Raw genomic sequence first — 27,398 nt, forward strand, 5'->3', positions numbered from 1 at the left:
TCGGTTCTATTGAATATGTAATTAGTTAAAAGGTTCATGTTAAACTATATAATGTAGACATAGCATACATTACAATAATTTTTATATTATTTAATCGTTTTAACTTCTATGTATTTCGGCTATCTATACCTACTAATATATAAGTCTACAGGGGTTTTTACGAATGTTCCGTAATAACTAATGAACCGTGCATCCGATCGACTTGAAACTTGGTATCCCTGTAGAAAATACATGTACTTAATGGATAGGCTAATATTTATATGAGTGTTGGACTCCCTACACCAGTTGCGGGGGCGTTAATGAGAATGTTTGTGGGGGTGAGAAATAATAATGTTAATTTTAAATGCCCAGCGAAGCGGACGGGTATAGTAACTAATAAAATTGTTATTTACACCCAAGCCCAGGGATACGTGTACCCTGAGGATACATAGGCTGAAAATCGCTCATCACGCGAGCTACACAAAAAAAAAATCTATGTGAAAACCCCTAAAACAAAAGAAAGAGTGATCAACATGTCCCTTAATTGTCTGACGACCTCCCTAAGTCACATTTCCTGTGCTATTTCATGGGGTAGCGACACTATGTATTTACGCAGACTGGCAGCCGTCCAACCCATTATGAACGCAAAACCTCACATGTCCGTTTTTTTAAAGACACGGACATGAATAATGTCACCCGGCCTCCGCGAATCAATTGATTGCTTTTCAATGTGTATATTGTGTAAAACGGGATTTTTCCGGGTTGATAAAATGTGAGTGATATTTAACACTTAATGAGAATTACAGGATTAAGCCGATATCTAATTATTATGAACTAGCTTTTGCCTGCGACTTCGTCCGCGTTCACAAATAATGCTTGCTTTATTTTAGAACAAATTTGTTTGACATAAAAAACGTTATAGTGAGCCAACCTTAATATATAAACATATGCTGTCGCGGACTTTTTTTAGATCTCTTAAAGGGGAACAATTCTCTCATACATTACTTTAGCGAAACTTTAATCGTTTCCGCAGCGCACGCAGTGGAAGCTCTCAAAAGGGATTAAAACCCCGATTTTGAAACATTCTTTATTGGTGCTCCGCTTGCATTGGTCTTACCGTGGTGTTATAGCCTATAGCCTTCCTCGATAAATGGGTTATCTAACACTGAAAGAATTTTTCAAATCGGACCAATAGTTCCTGAGATAAGCGCGTTCAAACAAACAAACTCTTCAGCTTTATAATATTAGCATATATGAGTGAAGCGAAATAATGATTTAAACGTTGAAGAATAAAGAGATACTTTACATATAATTTACACAACTTGTACAACTACAAAATATGTACTTTTTTTAGGGAAATTAGTTGAAATCACCGGACTTCCGCCTACCGCCTCCCGCGTGTAGTTAAAGCGGCAAAGTTAAACCGACTAAAACCCGTAGCTGCTAAATAGCCAGTAGCCGATTCTCGGTTGAAACGGAACTCACCCGACGTTGGCTTAGGTGAGGTGAAGTTCTTGCGAAGTGAGTTTCTTGCGGAGCGCATGTCTCCCTGTTCACCAGGGCCCAGCTGAACGCCGACAATTGATAAGCCTAGACAGACAAGTACGTAGATGCCGCCACCAACTCGTACCCCCGGGGCTACAGCTGTTAATTCATTTTGAAGTCGTCGTGGCCTAAAGGATAAGACGTCCGGTGCATTCGTATCGATCGATGCACCGGTGTTCGAATCCCGCAGGCAAGTATCAACTTTTCTTATGAAATACGTACTTAACAAATGTTCATGATTGACTTCCGTAATAAAAATCAAACCAGCAAAATTATAATTTGCGTAATTACTGGTGGCAGGACCTCTTGTCCAGCCATCTAAGCAATAAAAACATATAAATAAATAATGTACACACAATTATGTACAGAAGCGTTAGAGTAAGTTACAAGACATCAATATATTTTTATATTATGTTATAGATATTATATTCATACTAATAATTAAAAATTAATATACAGAATTATTTACGGCCTGGCCACGGGGATCGGCGGTGCGAACAGCGAAGCGGTGGGCGAGGCGACCATTCGCGCAGCACCGTTTGCAGGCCACGGGTACTCACGTTCGCCGCCGCGACTAGTAAGGAAGTCCGACAGCGAAATGTCTATATCGAAATTATCTCGATATTGCTTACAAATTAATAGTTTTTTGGTTCAGGACCTATTATTTGGAAAAGATTGTGAAGTACATGATTTGAATAAGAATCGGAGTATACCTATAGATGGAGAATTCCACAAGAAGTACGAGAAATACTTTGGGTGGCTAGACTTCCAAATAGCTGGTCTAGCTAGTATTTCAGCTATTTTATTTTTTTATTGCTTAGATGGGTGGACGAGCTCACAGCCCACCTTGTGTTAAGTGGTTACTGGAGCCCATAGACATCCACAACGTAAATGCGCCACCCACCTTGAGATATAAGTTCTAAGGTCTCAAGTATAGTTATAATGGCTGCCTCACCCTTCAAACCGAAACGCATTACTACTTCACGGCAGAAATAGGCAGGGTGGTAGTACCCACCCGTGTAGACTCACAAGAGGTCCTACCACCAGTAATTACGCAAATTATTATTTTGAAGATTTCATTTTTATCACACGATGTTATTCCTTCACCGTGGAAATCAATCGTGAACGTTGAGTGTTGTTGAGTACGTATTTCATTACAAAAATTGGTACCCGCCTGATATTCGAACACCGGTGCATCGCTCAACACGATTGCACCGGACGTCCGTTAGGCCACGACGACTTTAAAAATATAAAATAAAAAATAAATAAAAAATAAAAAAATTTCGGCGTTAATTTTTCGCGGCGAAAACAACTAAACTCATTTAATCACTGCACTATTCGCCGCGACTACCGCTCGACTCCGTGGCTCGCGCCGTCCGTATTCATGCATTTGTTTTGCTCGCCCGCCGCATCGCGCGATTCGCTCGGTACATTTCGCCGGTCGCTTCGCCGGTCGCCGGTGCGCGTGGCTTGTTAGGTACATTTCTATGCGCTTGTTTTAGTCGCTAGACGCTTCGCCGTTCGCACCGCGCGAATATTCGCATCGGCGAATGTTCCGTGGCCAGGCTGTTACTATTACTATATAAGATTTCAAATCTAGCGAGGATTCCAATGTGTCATACAATGTCTTGTTTATAAAATGCGTATGTAGTACGTACTGTGGTATTGAATACGATGTAATTACCGTATCTTCGATTAATTAGAGGCTTGTCACATACCAGTTTGTATTAATTCAACGGACAGTAATTAAATCAACAACCTTGTGGTATTAACAATATTGAAGATTGGAAATGAGTCGACTATTATCAAAGCCGGCAATGTGACTTTTGGACAATTGTTGGTAAATCAGAAAAACGAATTATTGACTTTGTATTCCATTGGCAGTCACAAAACTCTTATGAACGACATCTTAGATAAATAACAGGTTAAGTATTAACCTTTATTTAATGCAGGTTTTGAACCGTATTATTTGAAGGAGACGATTATATTCAAATCAATCTGTGTTGACATATCAATAACATTTTTTTGTCCAAATGCACAGATTGCCACCTTTGATAATAGACGACTCAAATGTCGTTATTAGACATATTTTCTTTATTTTAGGAGGTAATCAATTGAAGAAGTTCAAAATACGCACTTCGAAATTATATGACTATCACTTAGATCCTTGCTACTTACTTCCTTTGCTCTTAAGACATGTACAGTCGTCGTTAGATAAGACATTTCAGAATAATTTACATCAATACGTTCCATAAAAATAAGCCTCGCATTTTAGACGTGTCAAAAGTTCTTTGAACCCTTTAAGATCCAAACTACTTAAAGAATATCGTGTCAAATCTATCATACCCGTTCCTGTAGACCGAATGGTAAACAGTCGACGTCGCCCAAAAGCACGTCATTACGGATCTTCCCAATCTATTAACGGTGCTTTTAGGTATCACAAGCACCGGTCACCGTACTCGTCGAACCCGTTGCTTTCGACGAAGGGCTCGACGAGCGAATTAACCCACTGAGTTTCTCGCCGGATCTTCTCAGTGGGTCGCGTTTCCGATCCGGTGGTAGATTCTGCGAAGCACGGCTCTTGCTAGGGTCACTGTTAGCAACACTCCGGTTTGAGCCCCGTGAGCTCACCTACACACGTTAGGGTGAAGCTAAAATAGCCTCTCAAGGCTATCAGCATAGGTAAGGAAAAAAAATCTATACTAATATATAAATCTACAGTGGTTTTTACGGATGTTCCGTTATAACTACTGAACCATGCATCCGATTGACTTGAAACTCGGTATCCATCTAGAAAATACATGTACTTAATGGATAGGCTAATATTTATATGAGTGTTGGACTCGCTAATAATAATGATAATAAATAATAATGTTAATTTTAAATGCCCAGCGAAGTGGGCGAGTACGGCTAGTAACTTATATGTTGCATGTCCAATAAATTGATTGTGCAAATACAGTTTCACACTTGGGCGGAAATCGATCGCTTTTTATTCAAACGGGGCTCTTTTTATGATTAAAGTATTACTGGTGGCCCGGAGGCTTTTCCAGTTTCAAACGAGGCTTGCGGGAGCATTTAACAGTAGGCAGCGGGTTGGTCCCACTCCTGGCATTGCTGACATCTATGAGTGACGGCAACCACTCACCATAAAGTGGGCCGTGTACTCGTCTGCGTACCAGCGCAATAAAAACAAATTGAGTATCGTGTGGATATATAGCAGCGCCTGATGGTTTTAATTAGCAATTATTTTATCAACAAGAAGAGGGTATGAAAGTCAACAGCACAATTAAATAGGCTCAAATAACATTTACGTAAAGTTTTTCAGTCTTCCGTAGCATGATAGAGAATTGGAATGGAATGGAAATTGTATTATAAAGTTCTCTTTGAATATGGCTAAAGCTATATGTAACGTAATGCTAAAAACTTCTTACGTCTTCAGAGCAAAATTTACACATTATTTTCAATACATCTTTGAAGCAGTACCTTTTTAATTACATAACTTTAATTACTCTTCCACCTGGCTTCCCCATATTTCCTTGTTATTAATTAAAATTACACAGTTACTTCAACTTTCGACATTAACATAACATATGGCAAATTTTGTTAAAATTTATGTTAAGACATTACGTTACGTTTTTGTTAGTATTATTTTGTATTCATTGGGGTACGAGTATACATACATATTTTATTATATATTAATAAAGCTGTATACTATAATGTTTGTGGGAAAAAAAAACGAATGTTAAGCTCGGCTTTAATTGTTGTATTTATATTAAAATTAAATATTTAGTTTTTTTTTCTTCTGTGCAAAGTTAATAAAATGCAAGCAAAGATTTAAAGACTAAACATAGACAATCTAGAAACATGGAGACGATGCAATCTCTTTGAAAGCGTTATGTTGGCTGTAATATGACGGCACTAAATTTTCAGTCCTGCTTTCTACCCATGTTTCATATTGATCCACGTCTCTTTTCAGTAACTAAAAATTTCGAAGCGTTTCAAAACATTTAAATTATTCCAGCCGTAATAGACAATTTGTTTTGTTTTGTTTGACGTATCTAGTTGGGGATAATACAGGATTTACGAAGGTCAACGACCTGGTCTACGGAGTACGAAAAATGAAATGGAACGAAGCCAATAAATTTAAAAACTTTTTCAGGATTAGGATGAAGTATTTTATGTTCATTATAATTTCGCGGATAGATTTCGTTGTTTTTGTTTATTTATTTGCTGGAAAATTGAGGACGGTATTTTACGGAATAAACCATTGTTTACTGCAGGGAGAAGCAGAATAGTCGTGTCTACCCCAAAGCTCATAAAGGCTATAAACCAGTATGCGAAGTAAAAAGAACCTATGTGTTGGAGTTTTATAACACCTTTTTTGAAGTGAAACTTCTTTAGGAGCGTCGATAATAATATTTAACTCATGACAGAACAGCGAGAGTGAGAAAATTGACAACGCGTCTCGCGAACCACGTGGAGAGAGGGAAAGGACAAAGCGAGTGTTGTCGTTTCTCACAGCGTTCCCTATTACAACAGAAATTTGATTTAAGGATGAAAAATAAAAAAAAAAACACAATAGACCACAAACCGCAAAAGAAGTTTCACTTCTTTCACGTGCACTAAGTTGCACCCGAACCATTTTTTTATGTTATTGGTTTAATAGGAGAACCCATAGACATCATAACGCAGTCCTTGCGCCTTATGCCCTAATATCACATTTTCTAACGCTTGTTAGATACATTTTTATATATGAATTGTTTTTTCAGCTCCGTGAATTAAAACCATTATACCATAATTTGACTCGTGCACATCGTGAACCATATGCATTTGAAATATCAGCGCTTGACGAAAAAAGCCTGTTGTATGCATCAGCAGTCTTAAATGTGTACTGTTGTCCGAACAGGTTTAGCGGTTCTCATTTATTTAGTTATTACGATCAGCACATTAAAACATATCAAGTAAGATCAAGGGACTGCTTATTAATAGCCTTTGCCGCAGGCACTTGGGAAAAATAGGAAGTACAGTCAAACCTGGGTAAGTGAGAACTGGATAAGTAAGAAAACTCTATAAGTGAGAGTAATAGCAAGGCCCCGTCATTTTAAGCTCCCAAAACCTCTATTAGCGAGAAACAGAAACCTCTGCAAGAGAGAGTCGTTTTTTCCTCATGGACCTCCGTAAGTGAGACTGCTACTTATCTATACCTCTATAAGCGACAGCCGAGCTTTATTTATTTATTTATATTATTTAGGAGGAACAAATGACAAAACAAATTACAAATTTAACATCTGCTATTTTATGACTCATTTTTAACTTTCGTGGAACTTCTTATCATTGTTTTTGTATGGTTTTCTCGTGAATACTGAACCTATTCTATTTCGTGGAACTAAATAACGTTGTTATTTTATCGTATTCTTTTATCGCATTATTTTCGAATGGACACGTGTGCCTGTGTACCGTCCTGTTTGTCGAACTTACTCAGTTTATCGTTAATCAATTGCGAAGGAAAGTTCTGTTCTGCATCATGTAAAAACGGAAAATTAAAGTACTGTCATTAAAGTCATAAACTTAAAATAGTGAATGCATTTGAATGCGGAAAATCGCGAATCGAAATTCAGAGGGAGCATTAGCGAGAAACTCGGGTTAGTGAGAAACCTCTATAAGCGAGAAAGAGATTGTGCTCCCTTGAACTCTCGCTTATCCAGGTTTGACTGTAGTTATGCATTAGGTTTTTGCTAACATAGATTATAAGTAATACTTACTAACAGAATGTATGGTTTCTTTACTGAACTAAAGATAAAAAAAACAATTACATAATATTTACGTATGTATTTCTTTCTTCAAGTAAATTGCAAGGGTTACAATTTTACAGTCGCATTCACAATCTGAGCTTCATATTAAAACCCGATAAATCTTTGAGTGCAATGCCCTTCAAGAATAAGTTAAATTAATATTTTTGAAAAGTGAAACAAAGAAGATACGAAGAACTGATGTTACTAAATTGTATGTATAATAAATAGTAAATGTGAGACGAAATAATTGCATGAATATGTAAATTTTTTAAGAATATTTTTTCTGTGTGATGTGTGATGCTTTGTGTTATTGTAAACGGACTTTGTAATGTAATTGAACGTCAAATTTTTGGTTTACTTTTTGGTCTTAAGACAAATGATCGATGCTGATATTCAACTTATTATTTAATTTTATCAAACTCAGTACAATTCACTACAAGCCTTATCCACGGCTTAGAATTTATCTTCAATAGGGGCAAGCTATTTTGTTAATTCGTTTGAGGTCGTTCACCGTTGAGCTTATAAGTTATTTAATCAAGTCCATCTATCCGATTATAGCGAGCTTTGTTGCCTCACATTGGCAAAAGAGATTACGATTCTCCTGTTGTTAAATACTTACTTCAAGCATTAGTCTCAAATTAATTGTAACTAGTGGTCCCGCAGTAGTCGAAATTCGACAACAATTAATTGGAATTGTAAGTTTGTACACCATTATGATTGTATTTTATACTTCTATAATCACAAATTTCGCCAAGACCACACTATAAAAAATATTAACAAAGACAAACAATATTTAATCTCAATTTGACAACAGACGTTAGAAATAAAAGTTTGACAATAAATAGTATGCGTGCGTGTGTGCGTCAAATACATGGTATGTAGTGTGTGTAATGTTTTATTTATTGACTTAATGTATCTTTTAACCATTATTTTAAAAAAATATTAGCTTTGTGCACTTCTTCTCTATATTCTCTATAAGTGTGGAAAATTTAAGATAGTAGATAAATATGAAAATGCTCGGAATTAAATAAAAATAACAATTTTATTTGTCCTTTGATGTGTCCCCCATCGGACGGATTCCTTTTGTCTTTTATTTATCGATTGAGACACTACGAAGTATACCAGGTCAGCTAGTATTATTTAAAATTATGCTTTCCAAATATGAGATGTAAATAAAAACAAATACCACATCAAAAACTTTATTTACAAAAACGATATGTACATTTATTATACGACTACAATTACAGACTTATAATTAAATGAGCAGATTTGATGGTGTTTAAATATGAGCATCGGAGCACAAATGAATTGAGGACTTCATTCACAAGAGAAACATTCTTTAATTCGATTACGATTATGTTTATAAAGTTTTCTTTATGAATATTTAAGTACACATCTAATTTAAGGACACAATTACGTATATAATTCAATAATTGCAAATAATAATTGCAAGCTATTATTGTATTTAAATTATTTAATATTTACATTGTATTTTATTCTTATTAGTAAATAATAGTGGTTTGGGGATTACTATAACATTTATTTACATTTAAATTTTTATATTTAACCGTTTGAATGGAACGATCCGCAACACATTTTTTTTTATTTTCTTCCTCAGTAGTCTTTGTCACATAAATTGTATTTTCGAAGAATTTACCTTTTACGTTAAACACATACCTACATACATACTTTTTTTAAAATACATTGAAATAATTTACAATATTGGGCGATAACTCAACTACAATTCTTAAAACATTTAATCAATCTGAATATATCTGTGTTTATTAGAATTACACCGCAAAAAAATTTCTTCAAGAAATTTATTCAAAATTATTCACATACAATAGTAATAGTGAGATTAGACCAACAAAATACGATCAAATAAATTTTTAAAGCATTTTTTTTGTATGATTAAATTTAATAATATGGGGTATGGGAATCGAACCCATGTCCCTTGGCCCTATAAGTAGGAGCGCCAAGTACTGCGCTATTATTAATTAAGAGTTGAGTACATCAGAGGCGTTTCATTTTTTTCTAAAAGTACATAAATTCTATTAACTGCATTGACCTTTTTTTTATTGCTTAGATGGGTGGACGAGCTCACAGCCCACCTGGTGTTAAGTGGTTACTGGAGCCCATAGACATCCACAGCGTAAATGCGCCACCCACCTTGAGATATAAATTCTAAGGTCTCAAGTATAGTTACAACGGCTGCCCCACCCTTCAAACCGAAACGCATTACTGCTTCACGGCACCCACCCGTGCGGACTCACAAGAGGTCCTACCACCAGTCTAACATTGTTAACAAGTCTGAACATTGATTAAATTTATTGATTATTGCGGTTCTTGTGATTTAAAAACAGCACAAATATTTCGCTAAAAAATTACATTTTGTACAAATATATATAAAAAGAAAAAATATACAATTTACGGTGGTTTATCTAATATAATATTATTCTCAGTACTAATTTGGTTGGTTTCTATTCTTTCTTCCAATTTCACTTCACAACGCAGACCCAAAAAAAAAACGAAGCAAAAAATCTAAGAAGACCGACAAAATATATCTGGGTCACTTGTTAACCTCTGACCTCAGGGACGATGCTGACATAGAGCGTGAACGTAGGGCGTTGGCAGTGCGTGCTAACATGATTGCCCGCAGGTTTGCACGTAGCTCTAGAGAAACAAAGATTACGCTCTTCAGAGCATATTGTACATCTTTTTACACGTGCAGTTTGTGGGTTAATTACTCGCAAAAGCAGTATAACGCCCTGCGTGTACAGTATAATGATGCATTTAGGATGCTGATGGGGCTGCCTCGATTCTGCAGCGCATCGGGCATGTTTGCGGAGGCGCGCACCGACGATTTCTATTCCATAATAAGAAAGCGATGCGCGTCCTTGCTCTGCAGGGTAGGGGCTAGCTCCAACAGCATTCTGGCCATGATATTCTCTAGGTTAGATGGACCTTTTCTGAATCATTGCAGAGAGGTCCACAAGGTTTTCTCGTAATGCAGCTATTGCAATCGTATGTAGTATGTTTGTTGTTGTTTTCTTTTATTGCTGTGTCCTTACTAACTTAGTTTTAAGAAATAACTGTTACTAACATTTATATGGATTGTTGTTATCTGAAATAAAGAATTTAATAATAATAATAAAATAAAATTATTCATTTCAGTTTCACAGAATTATGTTTAATATTCTTTTCGGTGGTTATATTTAGATGTGGAGCTAGAAATTATTGTATCAGAGTTCTTTGATTTAGATTTTTACATACTGTTATTATTTATTTGCAATATAATACTGTTGACTTTCCAAAATATAGTTGTATCTCTGAACTAAACAATTTTACTATAATATGTCAAATAAAATAAAATTTGTGTTTATTTTTTTGCCCATTTCTAATAAATGATGACTAGATAAGACTGAGAATGACTATTAAATTAGATTCACGGCCCGATTCTCCTTTTAATAGTATAATAATAAAAGCTTGCTCATTGTTCTAGAAAAAACTAAAGAATTCGGCTAGACATAAACGGACATTTTTGAGACTAGATTAGAGTAAATGCTTTGATAACTCTGACTAGTTGTTATGAGATTTTTAATACAGTTATTGAGAGTCACAGTAGAGCGTGACGTTTAACTAGTACTTCACTACATAGTAAAAAACAAAGTCGCTTTCTCTGTCCCTATATCCCTATGTATGCTTAAATCTTTAAAACTACGCAACGGATTTTGATGCGGTTTTTTTTAATAGATAGAGTGATTGAAGAGGAAGGTTTATATGTATAATAACATCCATTAAATAGTGGAGAAATCAATAATAAATTACAGTTTCCGAAGCGAAGTGAGGGCGGGTCGCTAGTTATTAATAAAAACTAGGTTTTACAGGCGGCTTCGTTGGTAGTGATATAGAAAAATTAATTCTATCGATCGATGACAGATTTATTTTTTTTGATGAAAGTTAGCAAATTCGTTCTAAGCTTTCACGACTATTCTATTCTATTTTTACCACAATTTGCGCGAAAACTTTGATCAAAGCGCTTTTCACAGCGTCGAACTATCGAGAACTCGTTAAAAGTAAAAATCGTAGCAAGAACGCGTTCAATAATTATAATCTTTAGGGAGGCATGCTCTTCTGAACGTGTTCTTTTCTGTACCTTTGATGACGTCTATGCTTTTTCATGAGTACGTATCTAAATTGAACGGCTAAGACGTCAAAGCGGAACAAACAAACAATTTCACTTTAATAAATAATTTCAGGGAAATGTTTAATAGCACACACACTATAGGGAAATAATAGCTTCTTGGAGCTCGGTGGCTTATTAAGCTTGTGGTTTCATCTACGCGATGGGAACATCAAAAGGTACTTGTAATTTTGTAAAGAACGTTGTATAATGATTTATTATTTTATTTATATTGTATTTTCTATTATATACTTATTAATATTTAAAGCGCTCTTGAAACCGGCTTAGTGTTCAAGGACTGACTACCGTAACATGGAGAACGAGAACAATTTTTTTTTAATTGCTTTGATGCGTGGACGAGCTCACAGCCCACCTGGTGTTAAGTGGTTACTGGAGCCCATAGACATCTACAACGTAAATGCGCCACCCACCTTGAGATATAAGTTCTAAGGTCTCAGTATAGTTACAACGGCTGCCCCGCCCTTTAAACCGAAACGCATTACTGCTTCATGTCAGAAATAGGCAGGGCGGTGGTACCTACCCGTGCGGACGCACAAGAGGTCCTACCACCAATTCCCGATTGGAGTCGGTGTTTTTTTTTAACTCATTATCATTAGAAATGATAATGTGTCTTTGCATTTACTTGTATTTGTTTTCGCAACTTTTAATACAAGCGGATATCCTATCAAACTGGTATGTAACGAGTTTCGACGAAGCCATTACAGGACGTAATCTGAAGTTCCCAGAAAAACAAAAAAATGAACATGCGAAATGAAATCGGGCAAATATTTACGCGTTGTTATCGAAATATGAAAGATAAAACGATAAGGGTTCATTTCCTGAACTCAGCTGCTATTAGTTGTTGAAATGGATTTCACCGGCTGAATAACTTCTCGTGATTAATACTGATTTTACGGTTGAATCACACATTTTTTATCGATATTATATAATAATTCTGGCGTTTCGGATACAGTTTTATTCGTCGACAACTGAATATTGAGCTAGCTGCACTCTGTTTTCCTTACAAAAATAAATATCTAGATTTTTAAGCTATTGCATAGCTTTTATCGCGGGCCTTGAGCGCGGCGACCGAATCATGAAATTCCGTAACGAAAAAAACCTTACACCCCTCACTCCGCCTACCATGTAGAACGCGTTCAACACATTCACACGTTGCGCTTGTGTAGTGTTTGTGAATAAGCGCGTGGCGTGACGTCACACTACATGCGCATCATGAAAAGTCTGCCCATCTCTCTCTCGCGCGGTCTAGCTTATGAGTGTGAAGGGGACAGTTAAGGTTTTGCTTTTATTAATGTTTAATATAGCGTGGTCTTGTTTTATTATTGTTTTAATATTAAATTATCATTGTCTAATTATAATTGCATAAGTTGATAAAAAATGCTATGCAATAGCTTTACCGCGGCAGTTCCCGAGTGCCACACGTTTTTTTTTTGTTTCATTTTACACAGAACGAACCACAGTATCTTGAGGTCTGACAGTTTGTTTGACTTGGATTTTCATCTTCACGATAAGAGAGAATCCCAGTGTATCCGAGAATAGTTAAGTCGTCTGTGATCACAAAAACTGTAAAGTATTGGACACGTCGTAAATAGTATAATGATTTTCCTTAATTATTCGGAAAACTGTGTGGATCAGGCAAGTATACAAGATTCGGTTGCTTTCATTTATTAATGTCACTTACGCCACTTGCCGCCTACATTTACAAGCAGTGAAATCAAAAGCCGATTAAATCGGTTCATTACTTCAGTTAGTAATTAAAACAAAAACATAATTTGGGCGCCTCGAATTGTGAACAGTCGTCTATTTTGCTTAACTATAAAAGGGACAAACACTTTTATCATTATATTATTTAGAGAAACATAATCTAATAACTATTAAGAATAAATAAGAAAATGTTTTCTATTAAAGGTTATTTTTTAATGAAAACACAAAATTAGATTTGCTTTCTTTGGTATTTAAATTAAAGTTATTTTGGATTTACAGTATTCAATGGACCGCCGTTTAATAAAGATTTAATACATCTTTTGAAGAATAATAACAACAGGTATCTTTTTGATCCATATATGAATTATTATATATATATTTTATTCGTCTTACACAAAAGTCATTACCAAAATCAAGATACTAAAGGTTCTGTAAACATTTCATTAATCACTGATTTAAATATTACTAGTAGTACATTTACTCCGTAACCTCTAACGTAATTAAACTTTATATTAAGTTGAAATTCGTCGTCTTTATGAATGATGAATTCACAAGAAATGATCTAATACATTTGCGTGTTTCTCTTGTAAAATCCTTCCTCAAGGTACCGATGACTTTGCTCTGAAAAACAAAAAACTGTATTATTTAATCTGACATAAAATATAGATAATCGTTGACCGCCAAATATTTTCAGAGAAAATTTAAATAGAAATCTTCAAAAACATTTCAAAAACAATTTAAAATATTGAGGTAGAGATCTAAGAGGTAGCCGTATGACTAGCAATTGAGACTTTTACCTCACTATTGGTAAAGTAAAAGTCTGACATTTTTTAATTCGGGAACTGTATCGAACTATTCCGGTGGTCCGAGTTGACGTCCATACGTCACTGAAACCACATTCAAATGGATTAATCATTCGACGACCACGCTTGGCCGTGAAAACATAACGGACAGATAGAGTTTAATTTATTTTAATAGTATCACTGCGAAATAACTTCTAACATAATCTAAAATGACATCTGGAAGTAAATTATCAAAAATCTGTTAGGGACGATAACTCCTTTTGTAACATCCGATTTTAATAAAACAAAACATAATATATTCTGCTCCTTAACTGCAGTCTATCTATAAAAACTGAATGAAAATTCGTTCAGAAGTAGTGATAAATAAATAAAATAAGATAAGATAAGTAAAAGATACTTAAAGAGAGAAACAACAAAGTAAAAACCGCTGACTTAGGTTCTATTACTCTTTATTAGACATAGCTCTGTCTATATTTGATTTATTTTCTTCAGAATACCTAGACACAACGGAATCTACGTTGATATAACATTTTCTAGTACATTTGAATAGACGTAATGTACCATCTAATACCAAGTCCACTTTCATTGACGTTGCAGTAAAGTCAAAGAGAATTTCTATATTAAATTTGTACTCAGTAGGATATGTTCTATTTAAAACTTGTATGAGTGCAACACAGAGCTTATTTTGCGTAAATATACAGTTTAATTTAAAAACAAGCAGAACTCGTAATAAAAATTTATTAGTCTAAGAAACGGGAGAGTTCGCTGAGTGCGTCTTATCTAGCCGCAGTTTATAACAAAATATTTTTAGCTCTTCGTGCATAATGTTACACGCTTTCAGGTAATTTCTCGGAATTTTCCTACAGAATTGATCCCTTTGAAACTGTTAATATCTGATTCATTCTTTTTTTTTTCGGGCAAGTGTCCGAACCTCCTACAGGGTCACTGCAGCCTAGGGAGTCCATGGGGACTGGACGGTCCCCAGATGTTGGGAGTGGACCGCGGGCCCAAGGGATAAAGTTTAGGACCCTACCCGCTAAACGACTCCCCTGAAATCTTTTTTTTTACTCGACGTCCGATCTCCACCCGAGGTCAGAACCCACTCAGAGTTGGGGGGTTCCCGCGGTCAGTACTCCAACTAGACTTGCGGCGCCACCCCGAGAATATGGACATCACGAGGGCAACCAGTAGAAAATGTAGACGATTAATTTCCACAACGAATGAATTATTTTTATTTTTATTTTTATTTATTACACTTCATGTAAAATTTACATTGGCGGACTTAATGCCTAAGGCATTCTCTACCAGTCAACCAAAGGTAGTGCAGAGTAAATAGTGGTAGGTGCAATGAAATTTATATGAGGTAACGAATACATACAAAAAAAGTATATCTACATATATACAAAATCACATATACATATACATACATACATATATACATACATACATATATACACACATATATACATATAATAGTTTATACAGTATTAAAAGGAATATATTAATAAATTATATATATCGCTTAATCATTAAATTCGTGGATTTTACTCATAGGTAGAGTGCAACTGTACTTATTTGGCTACGTATAAGCCATCTATTCGGAGAGCTGATACATTGATATGTCGATTGATTGAATTTCAAGAACATGAAATCTTAGTGATTGACTCCCCTGCTCATTAATAGAAGATTGAGCGCAAATGTCTTAATGGAAAAAGAAGACAAGCTGGACCAACCAAAATAGTGATATAAGAGCAAGCGGAAGAGGAGATTCAATTGTATCGAGTTTCGACTCGTGAAGCAAACGTTTTTATATATTATTTTTAAATATTAGCTTATTTATTTTATTTATGGTCGTTGCTGATATTTTTGTGCCACGGCAAACACTGAAGTCACAGTAATGGCCCTCGGAAGTAAATTTAGAAAACAATTTTTTTATCACTGGCCTCATAAGAATGACGTAGCGGTAGGATAAATAGAGAATTTTATAAACACCACAAAATTATCGGCTCGAGTACGCCAGACGATAACATTTACTGTTTTACATTAAATTTTTGTAATGCTTTTATAATCGATTTTTGTTTATGAAATGTGTCATACGTTTGCAATTATGATGATTTCCAGTTTATTCACCGTTTCATTATTAACTTTATTCAAAATTCTTTGTTCAACGTTTTCGATATTATCATCAACTATTATTGTAATCTTAATAAGTAGTAGTTTAGAAAACTAAATAATACGCTTTTGTAGCTGACTGAACTAAACAATAAGTGTGATTAAGAAAAAAACAAACATTTTATCATAAAAATGTATGAAGTGGTTTTTAAGATATTTTATAATTTTATTTTTCAATTCAATCCGACCCTTTAACGTTGGTTTGAACTATATTCAAAGATTCTGTTTCATAGATACATAGCAAGCTAATAAAAGCGTGTTCAAGCTAATACCCTCACTAGAATTTCAATTTAATGAGATAATCGGTGTGTGATAATCTAGTAGCTAGTACATAGTATTTATCAACTTACGTGGTTTGTCCGTCTGAGTGAGAAGCCTGCGGCGGCGACCAGCGGTGTAGATGAGCGCGCCACATCATTTGTCCAAAAGTCATACGGAATTGCCGCGACATCGAACAGTACAACACGAAGTTAATCGCCCCGTTCAACAAAGCCAAAGCATCCATCAGTTCCCCGAACAAATCATAGCAACGCTTGAAGAAACAACGCCCCAAAATCCCACTCAACAAACCCAATATTCCTTGGGGTAGTTCGGTAACCAGGAACAGTAATAGCACAGCCACGAGCATCTTCGTTGTTCTATTAGTTCTTCTGTCGGCTTTGTATTGTCGTTTGATTGCTTTGTTGTTGCTCGGACAGGCGTTGTAAACTCTAATTTTTTTTTGATGCTGATTAGCACTGTACACCTCTCTGATCAGCCATAAGCTGATTACTGTCAGTAAACAGCACGGCAGCAGCTTTATCAGTACCGCGTGTACCCAGAAGTTTATTTGGTACAACCCCCCCTCCTCATCAGAATCTACGTGGTAAAGGATCATCGGACCTGTTGGTTCCAATACGACCGCCGTGTGAATGTCAAATACCTGCAAGGAAATTAGAGAGCAAAGCTTTACTTTCGTTATCGTGGCTTTTATATCTCACCTATTGCTGATGCGAAATATTCTTGCTTCCCAGTCAGGGTGCTGGATAGCGTAGAAGAGTCGCATAACTTTACTTAACGTTAGATATTTCTAGTCAGGTTCGATAAATACTTTTGACCAAACGGAAGATATTTTTTTTGCAATGATCAAATACAAAAAAAAAGTATCCACTCTGTTAAAGTGCCAATTTTTTTGGATTCTCTATATCCTATTACGCAGTCCATCTTTCTTAAAACTCGAGTTAAGATAAGCCACAGTTAACATAGGGTCTATAACCCATCTAGTATCAGATGGAGCCCCTACTGCCATACTAATGGTTGTTTACGTTGCCGAGATTGAGTTTCGAAAAAGCTTCACACTAGGGCCTCTGAACGTTTACTCATTATCATTACGTATCGAAGCACGTGCGAAACGATGGCCGGTTTAATATTAGCCACGTTTTATTTACATTCCGAAAGCTACGAAAATCGCGTAGGTAGAATAGTTATAGGATATCAATCACTTAAAAGTTTGCAAATGGTGACGTCATTGGGCTATCAGCTTGTGGTTTTAAATTAAATACTTTTAATGAAAACTGAACGATTACAAATTTAGATCGTGGAAAAAGTTTAGCTACTTTATCAATACGTTATCAAATGCTACGAATAAATAATAAGATCGAATGTACATTTTTGTCATACTCAGAAATAAACTCTCATTCTTCTGAATGATAGAAAACGTAACCGAATAACTAAATAGTAGGTATCAATTTTATACAGCTCTATCAACCTTTGAATTTCCATGCAAACAAATATGAAACCATTTTAAAAGAATCCGCAAAGACATTCATAACATAAATCATCGGCACAGCTAGTTGAAGCGTGAACCGTTGAAAAAACGTCGAATATCGCGGGGCAGACTCCTAAGATTACGCCTCTCTCACAAAAACATTTTTCTTGGTAGGTATAATAAAATTCCTTTCATTGAATCTTAATCATGTGGAAGACTTGCCGCCGGGTTACAAGGATCACTTGTAAAACCAGCAAATTGTCTGTAAAAGCCGAATTTTGGTCAGTGGCGATTTTCCAATTTTTGTCTCTGTCTCATTTTTATAGTTAATAAGATAACTGGTGGTAGGTGATAGCTGGTGGTAGGACCTCTTGTGAGTCCGCACGGGTAGGTACCAAAGCCCCTCCTATTTCTGTCGTGAAGCAGTAATGCGTTTCGGTTTGAAGGGTGGGGCAGCCGTTGTGACTATACTGAAACCTTAGAACTATATCTCAAGGTGTGTGGCGCATTTTCGTTGCAGATGTCTATGGGCTCCAGTAACCACTTAACATCAGGTGGGCTGTGAGCTCGTCCACACATCTAAGCAATAAAAATAAAAAAATCTTAAGGTAAGGTAAGAATATATCAGTACTAATTTCAAATAATATTAAAACGCTTTCATTCTAAATTTTAAGCATCACCTTGTAACAAATTGAATATTTTAATGTGTTTTCGATTCTAACACAATGTAAAACATGCAAACTTCAAAGGATGGTTTTAAGGTTAATCTATAATACTCACCATATACGTGGGTATACAAAGCACAGGTGGTATTATGAAACTACTCAAAATAGCCGTGCTACATCGCCTTTCCGTACACAAAATGTGATTCTTATCTGAGTACCTGTAACCAGACAAACAAAATAACCTATAAGAAATAGTATCCGTGACTCTTTCATAGCATTTCGTCATATACTCTGGCCGTTTTCCAATTACAGCACAAGAGCGCACACATTAAGTGATTTGCGGCATAATGCTCAACTAAGCTTCAGCATAATTCGGCATTGTGCGTCACTGAGTCGCATTATGCTCTGTAATTAACCATTACTTAATGGTTAATTACAGAGCATACATAAATACATAGCATAGAGCCAGTCGCAACCGCCATTCGAGCAGCTGAGGACCGGACGAGATGGAAACAGCTCACGAGACAGGCAACGGTCGAGTTTCAGGGACACGACCTTCAGCAATGAAGAAAGCGACGAAGAAGAAGAAAGAAAAGAATGGTAGTTTAATTAAACTACCATAGCATAATGCGACTCAGTGACACACAATGCCGAATTATACTGAAGCTTAGTTGAGCATTATGCCGCATAATGCGCTCTTGTGCTGTAATTGGAAAACGCCTCTATTAGAATAATTCCCCTTTGTTTCTGTATCGCAACTGTCCCTTCAAAAGTTCACATCAGTTTGATTGACATGAATCGTAAAAATGGTTCTTTGTATTTTTTTTATACTCGTATGATTGCCTTAGGCGGGTAATCGAGTTCATGGTCTATCTGGTATTAAGTGATTTACGGAGTTTATAGACATCACAGCGTAAATACCGCCACCCACCTTGCGACTTAAGGAATAAATCTCAATTGTATAGTAGTAAATTTCAAGCGTGTAGTCTCGTTCACGTCTGTAAATTCATTTGAGGAATCTAGCATCATGACGTAATTATTCTAATCGAAAATTACTAATATTGGATGGACAATTTTAAGGGTAGGTTTATCTATAAGCCCTAGTTGCACACCAAACTAAACATAGCAGTGACCTGATGATCCTATAATATATGTTAGGACGTGCATAATTAGAAACAGTTTAGTCGGTAAAAACTATATATTTTATAGTTCTTAAATTAACATCATACCCTGACAGTGTAACTAAGGACTCGCGACTTATTAGTTTGCACAGACAATCATAAAGAAGTTGCTCACAAAACTTTACCTTATTAACATTATTAACAATATACATATAAACTAAGGGATTACTATATAATATAACTTAATAACTTTTATTGACGTTAATAGTTATTGAATAATGTTCTTCTGAAGTCGCAGAATCTGTCCCTCCTCTTAGTTGCGAAGAATATTCCGAAAATATTAGGACTTATAGAGCTTAACGAAATTAGTTTGAACAGGAAATTTCATGTTGAATAGTTTCGAGAAAAGGCATAGTTTAGATTATATAATTTTTATTGAAGAGACTATAATCTATATATTAATACGTGAAGCAAAAACTTTGTATCCCTTTTTACGAAAATTGCGCGGACGGAGGAGTATGAAATTTTCCACACTTATAGAGAATATAGAGAAGAAGTGCACAATGCTAAAATCAATAAAGAAAATATTACACACACTACATACCATGTATTTGACGCACACACGCATGCATACTACTTATTCATTACTTCAGTGTATTTATTGTCAAACTTTTGTTCTTGACGTCTGTTGTCAAATTGAGAATAGATTAAATATTGTTTGTCTTTGTTAATATTTTTATAGTGTAGTCTTGGCGAAATTTGTGATTATAGAAGTATAAAAATAAAATACAATAATAATAGTGTACAAACTTACAATTCCAATTAATTATAGTCGAATTTCGACTACTGCGGGACCTCTAGTATTATTAAATATATTATAACAACTTTGATTTACATGATTATAGCATCGCGGTTTATCCCATTCAACTTTCGAACCCATTTCTGTGTGTTGTCTGACACGTATTTCCTAACTTTTTCACTTGCAACTAGCAACACGCTGTAGTTCATTGTCACGTCGTTACGGAAAAAAAAAAAAAAAATATTGTTTTGATACTCCATGGTTTTTAGGTTATAAATACAAAATTGAGTTTGTTCATGTGTTATGCATTTAATTCTGAACTACTCAATCGATTGTGAAGAAATTTTACTAAGATTTTATCAAGGGTATAAGAAAAGACATGGAATGCCCTTCGTCCAGAAAAGAAAGTGGTATTCCCGAAGGATGGACCTTTTGTCTAGCATAAAGCGAGTAAGCCGTATGTAAAAGCTAGTATAAGCTAGAAAATGAAAATCATAGAAACAGAATTAATATTTCAATGTCGTTGCCAGTACCAACGATACTCGATATTATTTTAGGCGGAAATTTAATTGATTGGAAATCTGATCTACGGGGAGCTTCCGGGAATTATTTCGGGTTTCTATTTCGTTTCCAAGCAAAGTTTCATTCAGCTCAAATACGGGTAACTTAAGACAAACATAATTTAAAGAACGAAATACGCTATATGTGAATATCCGTGCTCGAATCATTAAATTGAGTTTCAATAAGAATTACAGGTCTATTTGTCGTTGGGTACTGTATATCAAACGATGCTACTGGATGCTACTGGATGGTATAACGTTATTAATATTAATTGATAATTAATTAATTGGTATAACGTTATTGATATTTTGTCTAGCATTTTTACACATCGTCGCTCGAAAGGCAAACGTGACTAAGCGACAATGCGTGAACTTTACGGTAGACTAATTTAAAGTTGAAATACATGAAAACAAAATTTATTTTAACGAATCCAGTTGTAGTAGAAACTAGCTAGTAGCTGTAGGATTGAAATTATTTTAATAGACCTAGAAATATATATTTTTTGCGGATCGAATATGGTTATTGCCTATCATTTATGTGCAAAGCAGTTATTGTCGCTTAGTCACTTTTGCCTTTCAAGCGTCGACATCAATATTAGCCGTTATTTTCCTGTTAAGGAAGTTTGAAGTGAATTTTTCATCATCATCTAACACTATTTCGTTACCAAGAAAAACTCAATAGCCATATGTAATTAATAGCTTCAAAGGATTACTCAGCCGTACATAACATAATTTAATTACATAACAAAGTACAAGAACATTTTACATTTTAGCGCCTCACACAGATTTTCAAGTGATAAGGGGCTGGTTTACAATAACCTCCAAACTTTCTTTGTTGGCGTTTTCATTAAGGATTTCTTGAACAAAAGAAAAGTTTCTTTATTCAATAATAATAATAATATTATTATAATTATTTATTTATTTCTCTCTTAAAGGTACAAATGCAAATGGAAAATTAACCTTATAATTTATTTTGTAAGCCTTTGAAAGAGCTGAAGTCTGTACTAGGGTCAAAGAAGACCTGTATTACTGATCTCCAGGCTCCCTCCTTCTTAGAATAGATTAGGTTAGGTTAAGTCGTGAACAGATGCTGCGGACTAGTGTTGAGAGATCATTAGGTGTTATCATTTAAGGTCAATCATTATGCGTGCGTGTGTGTGCGTGTGTGTGTGTGTGTGTGTGTGTGTGTGTGTGTGTGTGTGTGTGTGTGTGTGTGTGTGTGTGTGTGTGTATGTGGGCGTGTGCGCGCATGCATGTTGTATTGTGTATGTGTGAGTATCTGCATCTATGCGTGTTTATTATTACTATTACATAGGTATAAATAATTAATTGCTTAATTGGGCTCGAAAACAAAAAAGCAGATTACTTCACAGTCTGGAGTAAGTTCTCTGTTTGCTCGTAGTCTAGGTCGTGAAGCCAAATACTACGCTTAATTGTATACTTTTGTTAAGAAACTTTCGGATTGAGGTATTACGAGTATTATAGTCTTGTCCCCGATATAGAAATATATATTTTAATTGCCTGCGCTTACTATGATTATTAAAATAAATAATTAGACGAAATTATGAGATGACGAACTAAGCGACGTTATCGAGACTCGAGAATGAGTTTTAAATATTTTATACTACGCTTTGGCGACCTGAGCAAATGCGAACAGAAAGTAAACAGCATTAGTATCAAACATTCCTTTTTTTTTTTTTTTTTCCACAGGAGAAAATCGCCGGATCCCCACCCGCGCGGCAGGTGGGGTATGTGGGAGTTGAACCTCACTAAAAACTCCTGCCGCTCACAACCGGCGCCCTACCTCGGACCGGGCCGGAGCCCAGTCGGGGCTATTGAAACGGCGGGACAGGGTTGACGCAGAGCACATTACATCCATCCCACCGTCCCACGGACGCCGGACCGGTGGCCGCCAGCGACACGACCACATCAAACATTCCTTAGATGATTCTTGTCCATTTGATGGTTACCTGTACTTTTTGGCTCATTCTTACATAACACATTGTTCCCTTTTCGTGCAAGTCAATGTATTTTACACTTTATACCATAGAGAAATAAAGTTGGAGATTCAATAAGCTACACAGCTTTTCTCGGACGCATTTCCCGACGATATAACCGTAGAACGCTACATCGAGCAACAGCACTAAACCGCGCGGGAGGTTTCCCATACGGTAGACAGATAATATCTGATCTATAGTAAGAGGTCCCTTAAGCTAGTGTAGCAGAATGGTCTTGAGCACGGAGAGATGGCGGGACATCATGAGACGCGTCAAAATTTACCCACTCCTTGGCCTTGGAGGGTCCAAGCCACATAACGATTACGACCACATTGTTGAGAATCAAATTCAGTCTGCGAGTAGTTGGAGTAGTAGTCTTTTAGGCTACCAGCGATTAGGGAGGGTAATAAAAAAAGAAAGTGAAACGATTAAGAAGAAGAACATTCATAGACACTAGACGAAAATACCAGTTACCTTATTTATTATAGTTTAGATTCTAGAACAATGCAGAACAATATGCAGTAATAATAAATCTAAGTATGGTACAACAGTTCTAAGAAAAATTGCGAAATCGTCATTACTAATTACTACATTATAATAGTAGTCCAATCACAATTAACTTCACGTGTACAATCGACCACAATTTCTTGGAATCATTTATTTCAAACGGAAACAACTGTCGATTCCCACATTGAAAATCAAGCCTATCGATTTTAACATATTAGTTGACACGGATTAAGTAATTCTGCTAGCCTTTCGTTTCCAAGGAAACGGCAAACATGGATACATACTCCTCGAAATAGCCTTGTGGACCTGTGTACACACTGCCCAACTGATAACATTCATGTCAAAATAATATTCACTAATCTATTTGCTGGGATTTCTCTTTATTTTAATACTTGAGTCGTCTATTATCAAAGGTGGCAATCTGTGCATTTGGACAAAAAAAATTTATTGATATGTCAATACAGATTGATTTGAATATAATCGTCTCCTTCAAAGAATACGGTTCAAAACCTGCATTAAATAAAGGTTAATAGTTAACCTGTTATTTATCTAAGATGTCGTTCCGAAGAGTTTTGTGACTGCCAATGGAATACAAAATCAATAATTCGTTTTTCTGATTTACCAATCATTGTCCAAAAGTCAGATTGCCGGCTTTGATAATAGTCGACTCACTTGGCCTTTCAGTATATTTCATTTACTTTACGGGTAGAAAAAAGTCAGTGTTCTCATTTACTATATTTCATAATTAATTTATGCATTGGGTAATGTACTGTAGCGTAACAGGCATGTTTTATTAAGGTTTTAATAAATCTGCGAAATAAAAACAATATTTTGTTTTTCCATTGATTTAAATCTTAACATTAGAGGCATTAAGTCGTTTATCCAATTTTGAAATCAATTTTCTTATTGCCACTTACGGCAGGGATTGACGAATAGAAATCGTCAAGTAAAGAATAATGAACAATAATAAGAAAATATTGATCTTAAAATAGTTGAGATGAAGAAGAAGAAATTTTGAAATCGAAGGCGATTAAGAATTTTGATTCTAAAACGGTGCCGTTAAAGATGAAATTCTAGAATTAGTGAGTAGTTTAAAAAAAAAACAGAATGTATTGTAATTGATAGTAGACGTAAGTATGAAAGCATCAACATAGATGACATCATATTCCCAAGCAAAGTACGTAAAGCAAAAACTTATCGTACGACGTGGGTGTCACTTAAGATTGTGACCAAGTAAATGCGATTAATTACCGAACGTGTTGGAGAACAAAAAAGCCGACTGATTTTCTCGCCGAATCTTCTGAGAGGATCGCGTTTTCAATCCGGTGGTAGATTCTGCGAAGCACGTCTCTTGCTAGTGTTCGTGTTACCAACATCGTCAGCCTTGAAGCTCACCTACTAACCCAGCGACGCTGACATGGTCTCTCTAGACCATCAGCTTAGGTAGGAAAAAAAAGAACAAAAAAAACACGTACACCATTCACGTTATTTGTGTTTACAGACATCACACAGTATCAAAAGCGAAAACATACGTTGAGCGATTAAAAGAGAATCGAAAGTAAGAAACTTTGTTATTGACGGGATTATCAGACCGATCATTTAGAATTGTTATATGTTTTTTTTTTTTGTTTTTTTTTTATCATATCCGTTAGTTTTTGAATAAGATTTGTTTAAATAAAATTGAACTCAAAATTATTGTGGCAGTGTTTAGTCCCCAAGAAAATTACAAAAATCCTGCGCGCGCTTATGATAGCGATTTTGGCAAAGAGTATAGATCTCACGTTGTACTTCTGATAACATGAAGCTGGATTATATTTTAATTGACTTCCGAAACATTTAAACATTTTGCGACATTCATAATACTCATTTATTTATTATTATATATATTAATTTTATTTATTTTGCATTATATAGTACATTATGTATTTAATATAAATATGTATTTGAAAGAAAGTTTATCCATTCAATATACTACTGCATAAATGCATCTTTCGTAAACAGAACAAAGTTCAGAAGCTTCTGAAGAAACGTAAGCGTCTGCTTTAAATTATTTAAAAAGTACTTAAATATGTAAATTCATTTAAATCAGACTTTGAGGTACGCCGAAAAAAATTCACGATATTCGATATAATTCAAATAATTGGCTTCCTTCCAAGACAATTAATTTCTGTTTGATCTACTGTGACATGTTTCTTAAATTTTTTGTAGTTGTTTATACTATAATGAATTAAAAAAATATATGTGTTTGATGGCATTTGTTGTAAATTTCACACACTTTTCTACAAAATGAGAAATTTATTTCACACCGGGATCTGTTTACTGTAAATGACAGAGACTTTTTCTTTGACAGCTTGGCGGCAAATTAACGAGTAGCAAATGGGCCCCAGCCGGGTAGTCTCATTAAGCATGCTACAATCTGTCGTTTGTTAAATCAGTCGTAAATAACTTTCCATTTTACTAACTAATCATTTTTCTGTCATGCTTAGTTCCAAAAATCTCTAGCAGCGTTACAAATGTATTCAACTTTGCTAATTAAACGTCGAATTTGCTATATTTCGTATCTACATATTTTTTTATTGCTTAGACGGGTGGACGAGCTCACAGCCCACCTGATGTTAAGTGGTTACTGGAGCCCATGGAGATCTACAACGTAAATATGCCACCCACTTTAAGATATAAGTTCTAAGATCTCAGTATAGTTACAACGGCTACCCCACCCTTCAAGCCGCAACGCATTACTGCTTTACGGCAGAAATAGGCAGGGCGGTGGTACCTACCCGCGCGGACTCACAAGAGGTCCTACCACCAGTGATTACGCAAATTATAATTTTGCGGGTTTGACTTTTATTACACGATGTTATTCCTTCACCGTGGAAGTCAATCGTTAACATTTGTTGAGTACGTAATTCATTAGAAAAATTGGTACCCGCCTGGGATTCGAACACAGATGCATCGCTCAACACGAATGCACCGGACGTCTTATCCTTTAGGCCACGACGACTTTTTTAAGTCTGCCGGGTCAGCTAGTACTATAATGAATTTATAAAAATTATGCTTTTGATGGCAGTTGTTGTAAATTTCACACACTTTTGTACAAAATGAGAAATTAATTTCACACTGGGATCTGTTTACTGTAAATGACAGAGGCTTTTCTTTGACAGCTTGGCGGCAAATTAACGGGTAGCTAATGGGCCCCAGCCGGGTAGTCTCATTAAGCATGCTACAATCTGTCGTTTGTTAAATCAGTCGTAAATCACTTTCAATTTTACTAGCTAATCATTTTTCTGTCATGCTTAGTTCCAAAAATCTCTAGCAGTGTTGCAAATGTATTCAACTTAGCTAATTAAACGTCGAATTTGCTATATTTTTTTACTGGTGGTAGGACCTCTTGTGAGTCCGCACGGGTAGGTACCACCACCCTGCCTATTTTTGCCGTGAAGCAGCGTTTCGGTTTGAAGGGTGGGGCAGCCGTTGTAACTATACTTGAGACCTTAGAACTTATATCTCAAGGTGGGTGGCGCATTTACGTTGTAGATGTCTATGGGCTCCAGTAACCACTTAACATCAGGTGGGCTGTGAGCTCGTCCACTCATCTAAGCAACAAAAAAAAATTCGTAAGTACATACCAACATTGTTTTATATAATACCTTTCGGTACTAATTAAGTAACTTCAAATTTAAATTGCTACGCTTCATATAATTTACTACCTGCACTTTCAACTCTGCTTATGAAATAAATTTCACAGATACACGAAATTCACATAACATCGTTCAACATTTAGAAACTTCTAATTAAGTTTGAAT

General features: G+C 35.6%; 1 protein-coding gene and 1 long non-coding RNA gene across 2 annotated transcripts in view; one reads left to right on the forward strand and one right to left on the reverse strand.

Moving 5' to 3' along the window:
- The window catches only part of NGR-A3 (neuropeptide receptor A3), a 79,838-nt gene that overhangs the window by 17,832 nt on the left and 34,608 nt on the right, over window positions 1-27,398 (reverse strand). Inside the window, 3 exon segments of the mRNA NM_001134266.1 lie at window positions 13,175-13,845; window positions 16,550-17,121; window positions 18,727-18,829. Coding sequence (NP_001127738.1) covers window positions 13,824-13,845; window positions 16,550-17,121; window positions 18,727-18,829 — 697 coding nt within the window. The 3' untranslated portion in view covers window positions 13,175-13,823.
- Window positions 20,593-23,170, forward strand: LOC134200684 (uncharacterized). The gene is made up of 2 exons (XR_009975699.1): window positions 20,593-20,981; window positions 22,802-23,170. It is a non-coding gene; the product is annotated as an uncharacterized LOC134200684 (long non-coding RNA).

Source organism: Bombyx mori, chromosome 19 (assembly GCF_030269925.1).
Source record: "Bombyx mori chromosome 19, ASM3026992v2".
NCBI lineage: Eukaryota > Metazoa > Arthropoda > Insecta > Lepidoptera > Bombycidae > Bombyx > Bombyx mori.